Source organism: Solanum dulcamara, chromosome 5 (genome assembly GCF_947179165.1).
Source record: "Solanum dulcamara chromosome 5, daSolDulc1.2, whole genome shotgun sequence".
Taxonomy (NCBI): Eukaryota; Viridiplantae; Streptophyta; class Magnoliopsida; order Solanales; family Solanaceae; genus Solanum; species Solanum dulcamara.
In genome coordinates, this window is record NC_077241.1 from 9,185,715 (window position 1) to 9,193,854 (window position 8,140).

The window sequence follows — 8,140 nt, forward strand, 5'->3', positions numbered from 1 at the left end:
GGTAAGAGTTTAATTGACTCAAACCCCAGAACTACGTAGCCAGCGTAGGATGGAGGCTATGCCTCTTAAGTCCCAAAAAGAGGACTTTGATGAATGGATCCAAGATGGTGATGTCCTTTACCCTGGCAAGGTATTGGATGGATGTGGCAACGACATCGCTTCGTTGTATCATCGCTAGCTCATAAGTGATGGTTGTCGGTTAGAGAAACTCCCAACTGAGTAAGCATTGCTTATTACTATTATTTTTATATTTTAAACTTGCATTACATATTTATGTTGAGATGATGTTGAGTTCTGAGCTGAGTTTTCTTGAGAGGAGTTTCTTGATATCTGTCCTTACCTTCCTGCCATTTTACATACTCGTACATTCCACGTACTGACGTCATTCGACCTGCATCGTTTTATGATGCAGATACAGGTGTTAGAGATCCTCAACAGGCGCATCGTTGAAGATCATTTCTTTTCAGCTATTTGGTGAGTCCTTCTTGTATTCAAAGGAACTCCTTATTCTTTTATTATTGTTGAGTGTGATGTTTCTTTTGAGGTAGTCATGGACATGTCATTGGCACCATCTAAGAGTATTAGAGGCTTCATAGACAGAGTCTGATGATGTAATCGGAGTAGTTCTCCTTAGAAACTACTTCTTCTAAGAATTATCTATTTTTCCTTTGATTATGACAATCCCACATTAGTATTATTAAGTCTTCCGCTGATGAACAAATGAGTAATGAGACAAAGTGGTTCTCTCGGAAGCCAGAGATGGTTTCTGAGTGCCGGCCACGCCTAGGGTACCCTCTCGGGGCGTGACATAGTTGCCCGCTTGTTGTGATTTCGTCTTATGCTTATGTCTTGTTTGCTTTTGGCATTGAAATGTTGGGCCTAAGGCCGTGCTTATGGTACAACAGAATCTCAGGTTAGTGATTTGATGCCTCTAATGGGACTTTGTCTCGATTTGAGTAATATATGATTTTGACATACTATTTGCCTAGATGATCTCACTGATGACTAAAACTCTTTAAAGGGAGAATAAATAATGAGACTATGGTTTTGGCTAATGAATAAGTGTAAGGATTTTAATAAAATATCGGTGATGTCATGTTTATGGCATTTCTTGACTTTCATGAGCTCGAGGTATAATTTCGGGCAACCCTTTTATTGACTTTGGGCTACACTATTATAATCGTCGTTGATAAGCTTGAGATGTAAATTTTAGGCTGCCCGTTGATATATATTTCGGGTTATTATTTCATCGTTGATAAGCTTGAGGTGTGAACTCCGAGCGACCCATTGATACATATTTTGGGTCATTATTTCGATATTGATGAGCTCGAGGATTATTCTGGGCACTCAATGATACTTTTGAGAAATATTGATCAATATCTACTAGTTTATATTTATGCATTCTTCTGATATTTTTGTGAGTTGAGATTTATTAATGTGATTACTTGATTGGTTGGATTTACTAGACTACTGTATGATCTTCCTGGCCCTCTTTCACCGAAATTGTAGTTTTATGTTTCTTCCCTATTATTATTAGTATCATCGTGCTACTTATTATATATTTGTTCTTTCTGAGCTTGGTCGGCCTATGATACTTACTGAGTATCCCGTGTTTTGGTACTAATACTACACTTCTGCATCTTTTTGATGCAGCTTTCAGTTCGAGCCATCCCAGCGTGCGCCTAATCATCTGTGGTGGTGCCAGATTCGGATTGTGGTGAGCTCCCAGCATTTAGAGACTTGTTATTTTCCCTCTTTTGTACTGACTTACACTTGTACTTTTGGATAGTCAGATCTGTACTGTATATGCATTGGTATATTTTGTATCGTATGTACATATCTATATCTTGGCCTGACCTTTCTTTTGTTATATTCTTCTTGTTTTCGCCTTCTTATGTTGTCAATTATTTATTTAAATTGAGGTTTGGCTTTCACTTGAATTGGGTTTGGCTTGCCTACTTGGGGGTTATAGTAGGGATCATTATGGCCCGAATTCGGGTCGTGACACTGCCACTTTCATTTTTTGAACGTGAGAGTTTTTGACTAGCCGACACTCCACTCCATACATTGTTGGTCTAATAATTGCTCTATAGAACTTGCTTTTAAATTTAGGTGGCACCCTTTTATCACACAAGACTCTAGATGCGAGTCTTTATTTCATCGAGCCTGCACCTATACGATGAGTGATATCATCGTCAAACTCCCCATTTTCTTTGATAATAGATCTGAGATACTTAAAACTTCATCTTCTCTGAATGACTTGTGTATCCAGCCTCACTTCTACACAACCTCAGGGGTTATATCACTAAACTTGCATTCCAAATATTTTGTCTTGGTTCTACTTAACTTGAATCCTTTAGACTCCAATGTCTGCCTCCAAACCTCCAACTTATCATTAACTACGCCTCGAATCTCGACAATAAGGACTATGTCATCCGCAAATAACACACATCAAGACACATCATTTTGCATATATCATGTCACCAGATTGGGCCAGACTGATCCAACATACCTAGCCCTTATTGATGACTCTATATTTAACAAAATTAACCTATAAAGAAAATGAGAAAATACTAATTGAATATAGTCCGTGAAACGTCATCCGTGATAGCAGCTCTACTATGTTATTATTGGATATTTAAATGTGAAATAATATGCCAAATGATCATTAATTAGAAAAAGCTTGAGTGTCGCCTTTGTCGTCGCTTAAATCAATCTAAATAATAGTATTTCCCATAACTTCAACTTAATTAACTTTGCACCAAAATCCAAATCTCCGCATTTATGAGAAATTTAACCTAAAGTAAAATATAATGGTATCAGATTTAGAAACACCATTTTTTCACTTTGGGTGTTTTATACCTCAAGAAGTTGTAACAATCCCCATTCCACCTAAAATTCGGAGAATTCGTTGATAATTAAAATAAATTCGCAGATTAGGTCGATTAATTCGTTTTAAATTTAAAATATTGTCGCAGGATTATTTTTTGTATAGAGCAAAATATTTTATGAAAAATATTTTTATTTTATTTTTTATGTTTGATTTATCAAATATTTTTTAAAAAAATAATGAGAAAATGACTTTGCTAGTAAATGTGGAAGTAGGACTTATAAGTAGATGCCATCCCTAATATCCTCCAACATATTTACTTCGTCCTACCTGATAGTCCCATCCTTTATTTCTCATAGTATTTGTCTAGTTATATATAAATATTTTTAAAATAATATATTTTTCTTACGTATTGTATTGAACACAAAGTAAGAAACACAGTACTTATTTTTTTTGAAAAAATTTATGTTCATCATTTTCAAATATAAATAGTGATAAGTAGTGCCGGAGACACAATTTTTATCAAGAAAATTTATATATATAATAATTTAATATTATATATATAATAAGGGGCAGTCAAATTATAAGGGTGAGAAGTTTCTCATGCTTATAAGTTATATCCTAATTATGATAACAACAATAATAATATATTTAAATCCTGCAACCTAATTATACTCATTTTACAATAATAATTTAAGTTATATAATGTGAAATTGTAAAAAAAAAAAAAACCAGTAACAATATAATTTGATTAAATATAACAAGTTTTAAGTCGACTTAAGTGGTGTAAAATATTTATACACTGTCACTATATAGTAAAATGAGAAAAATAATTAATTTTCTTTTAAAATTCTAAAATGATAAATTATTTATGATAACTATTTTTAAAAAAATCACGATAATTTGAAACGACGGGCGCAACATTACTGAATGTTTCTTTCTTTTTAATGATGTGGCTAATTAATGACTAAAGCGTTGGCAACTCACATGTTGATGTTTTACTCAAACCAATGCATTTCTTTGCGTTCTTTATGGATCTTACAAAAAATCATTAATCTTAATCTCGTGAGCTTTCTTCTAATTTTGAAAAATAATTCTCTGTTACATTAATCAGCTACACATCTCCCAAGGATTCATCTAAGAAATGAGTAATTTGAAAATTTATTTCACATTAGTACGCAACGTACGGTTGGCATTTAAATCATCACCTTTATTGTTTTGTCCCCATTACATCCAAACTAAGCAAAAGAACTGGTTCTTTCGTCTAATATTAATTGTTTATTTGTTTAAATATTTTTAATAAATCATAAATTATAGTAAAAAGAATAGTTTTACTAAGTTATCTTTTAAGAAATTTTTTAAATTTTGCACTATTTAAAAAACGTTAAAAATCAAGGGTCAAAATCGATAAAAAACTTCAATTTTTTTTTTTTTGCCTAAAATCAACCTAAAGCCGATGGGGGTTTGACTATATCAGAATATGATAGGTCGATTTTTGGAAATTGATGGTCTGCCTAGATTAAAATTGAGGGTCGTCCATCGATTTTCTTAAACAAAAAATAACGGACTATGTAGGTTTTATTTGTTGGTTTTTCATACATATATATAACAAAATGTAGCAATTTGAAATCGAACCCATGGTTTTTCATATATATATATATATATATATATATATATATAACAGAATAAAGCAACTTGAAATCGAATTCATAGTATTTTCTACGACATTGAGCAATTCTACCACTAGACCACATGTGCTTTTTGATGAAATACTTTCATTGTTTTCAATTTATACTCAACCATAGTTTACATTTAAAAAACTGATGGAGTCCCTCGATTTTTGAAAAAAACAGAGGGACTCCGTCATTTTATAATAAAATATAGAAACTTTTTTATAGTTTCACACAATTTTTAAAGTCTGTCGGTTCATTTTTTAAAAAGAATATTGAAAAATATTGCAATTCGTCGATTTACGTATTTTAAGTAGTTACAAACTTGTTTACGCTTTCAAAAATAATTAATTATAGAATAAAATAAAAAATATAATTAATTATTTTATTTTAATTTTATAAATTAACAAGTAATTTGCGATAACTATTTTTAGTAACGTGTACAACATAACTAATATGGGATGAAGGGATTATGTAATCGTTATAAATATACACATTAATTTTCATGTTCATTACAACCTTAAACTCTTCACATTACTCCAAAACAAGATGTCCAACTTCAAATCAATTGTATCTTTACAATTGGTCTTTTTCTCTTCCATTTCATTCTTATTGCTTATACCTTCTTGTTTAGCTTACAATGTGGTTAGTTTTGGAGCTAAAGGAGATGGAAAGACAGACTCAACCGCACCATTTCTTCGCGCTTGGATGTCCGCCTGCAGCTCAACTAGTCCAACCAATGTTTACGTTCCTAAGGGAACGTACGTTATAAGGCCAGTGACGTTCACTGGCCCTTGCCGGAGCAGAATTGAGTTTCGAATAGACGGAACTATAGTTGCTTCGGTGGATTATAATGTCATTGGAGGTTCTAACTTTTGGATTTTGTTTTATAAAGTTAGTAGACTTTCTGTCTATGGTGGAACAATTGATGCTAAAGGACATAGTTTTTGGTCTTGTAGAAGATCTGGTCATTCTTGTCCTCCTGGAGCTAGGGTACGTAATAATGTGTTTATCTTAATATAATAAAAGTTTAATTTCTATAGAATATTAACAATGTAAAAGAATTTTTATAATATCAGTTCATTTAAAATATGATAATATATATCTAGGTAATTGTTTGTAATAATGAAAAACTCTACTTTATGTTTCACACGATCGACATAAATTGCGTGAGACATCTCTTAATCTCACAAAAATATGGACCCAAGATTTGTAAGTCCAAAGGTATATGAACTTCACATTTTTGTGAGACAAAAAAGTGTTCTTGCATAATTAGTTAGTATCAGTTGTGTGAGACACATAATAAAGTTTTTTTTTAAAAATATACTCCTATTACTATAGCAAAAAACGACATTTAGTGGCTATATATTTTCCTTTATAGCCTCAAAAATATTTATCTACAATTGAGTTAATGACATTGCATTCAAAGTCGCTAAAGCCTTTAACGACATTTATATAGAGTATTGGTTATAAATATTCATATTTATAATTGCCACTAAATCTAATATACTGATAATTATATTATTACTGTAAAATTCTTTATTTGTTATAGTGTATACCGTTAGACCTCTTTATAACATTCATTCTTTCAAATAATATTCAACTGTAATAATGTAAGATATTTTGAATGCTATATTATAGGTGTATGATAAAAATTATCGAAGCAAACGATGTCATTATAATATTGTTCAATATTTTGTTTGATAATTAGTCTCTTTGTTTGAATAAATGCAGTCAATTACATTGTTATGGTGTAATAATGTAGTGGTAAGTGGATTAAAATCGTTGAACAGTCAGATAATGAATATGGCAATTGATTATAGCAGCCATGTAAGAGTGGAGAAAATTAGAATAAGATCTCCAAGTGGAAGTCCAAATACTGATGGGATTCATATAGAAAATTCAAGGGATGTTACTATCACAGATAGCATCATTCAGACTGGAGATGATTGCATTTCTATTGGCACTGGTTCTATGAATATGTGGATTCAAAAGATTGGTTGTGGCCCTGGACATGGCATAAGGTAAATTATTTTCGAGGCGTATTTAGAATTTAAAACACATGTTATACTCTCATGAACATTCAATGCTTTGCTCGTGTGTTATGTTACTATTAAAAAACAACAAGAATTAACTATAATGTGTTTGCATTTTATATTCTTATTTTTGTCCTTCTTTACATTTTTCTTTTTGGATTAAATCTTCTAAATATTTCAAGTCTGTCTCATTGAAATTCTTATTTTTCTTTTATCATCTTAAAATTTTACATAATTAAATCAGATCTATGTATTAGAATCAGTAATACTATGGATGATATAACATACAATCAACGAGTTCAACCTATTACAATACCTTCAACACAGAATATTGTTATATATGTAAAAATATTACTATTTTCTAAGATAAGAATTAATTTTGGACCTCTAATTTTAAAAGTGTAATGAGTTCTACAATAAGAACCTAAAGGTCGACGATACATACATACATACATATATATATATATTTATTTTATTTAATAAAAATCCTGAATCTGTCACTAACCATAAATATTACATTTTATTTTTCCAAACGCCTACTACATATATTTTGAAGATTTGGTTATTTTCATATATATATGTATATTGCAGCATAGGAAGTTTGGCCAACAGCTTAAATGAAGCAGGAGTCCAGAATATAACAGTGGAAAATTCAGTATTCACCAAGACACAAAATGGTGTGAGGGTAAAGTCATGGGCAAGGCCAAGTGATGGCCATGCTAAAAATCTCATGTTTAGAAATCTTGTTATGAGGAATGTTGGCTACCCTATACTCATTGATCAAAACTATTGCCCTGATAACAATTGTCCTCACCAGGTATAATTCTTTACACTGTCAATATATATACGTTAATAAACAAAATGACTTTAGGAACTTATTTTTCTTTATATATATATATAAATATTTTGTTTTGATGTTTTACTAAATTTTGAACATATTAATGCAGAGTTCGGGAGTGAAGGTGAGTCAAGTAACATACAAGAATATAAAGGGGACATCTTCAACACAACAAGCAATAAAATTAGATTGCAGCCAAACAAATCCATGTAGTGGTATCACATTGCAAGATATAAAGCTCACTTTTGTGGATTCTCGTTTGAAAAGGCCAGCCTTAACCTATTGTAAAAATGCACAAGGCACACGTCGCGGCACGGTTATTCCCAAGAGTTGCTTCTAAAAACACCATATAAGATGGACCAGATCGAAGGGAGTAACGACTAATGATAATATGATACATGATACTTGTTGTGCATATATTTTCGACTTTCCAACCAATTGAAAAGAAAATAGGAAAAACAAGCTCATTTCTCATGAGCCTTATTTTTTTTTAGGTTTGTTGGATAGTTTTGAAATAAAGAGATAATTGTAACTATAGATTTTCTCATGATTGCAGTAACAATTTAGTCAAGCAAATTTGACTGACTCCTTTATTAGAAAAATATATAGTTTAATAACTTTCGTGATACGTATTTATAAGTTAAGTTGAGCTATAAACTTTTTCATGACATAAAATATTTTAGTGACGACTTTTGTATAATAAAATAAAAGTTGAATGACTATCGGTGAAATTACACCTGTCTTTTTGCTTCTCTCTATCAATTTT

At 31.2% G+C, this 8,140-nt stretch overlaps 1 protein-coding gene across 1 annotated transcript; it reads left to right on the forward strand.

Moving 5' to 3' along the window:
* Window positions 1-5,049: 5,049 nt before the first annotated feature.
* Window positions 5,050-7,716, forward strand: LOC129890407 (polygalacturonase-like). The gene is made up of 4 exons (XM_055965958.1): window positions 5,050-5,493; window positions 6,235-6,524; window positions 7,128-7,353; window positions 7,484-7,716. Exons 1-4 carry the CDS (start codon window positions 5,050-5,052, stop codon window positions 7,712-7,714), a joined length of 1,191 nt encoding a protein of 396 aa, XP_055821933.1. The 3' UTR covers window positions 7,715-7,716.
* The last annotated feature ends 424 nt before the right edge of the window (window positions 7,717-8,140 follow it).

Bases quoted from the DNA above. Each gene is read 5' to 3' on its own strand.
- LOC129890407 (XM_055965958.1), top strand. From the start codon at position 5,050: ATGTCCAACTTCAAATCAATTGTATCTTTACAATTGGTCTTTTTCTCT. The intron at 5,494-6,234 runs GTACGTAATAAT...GAATAAATGCAG, and splicing joins CTTGTCCTCCTGGAGCTAGG to TCAATTACATTGTTATGGTG. The intron at 7,354-7,483 runs GTATAATTCTTT...ATATTAATGCAG, and splicing joins ATAACAATTGTCCTCACCAG to AGTTCGGGAGTGAAGGTGAG.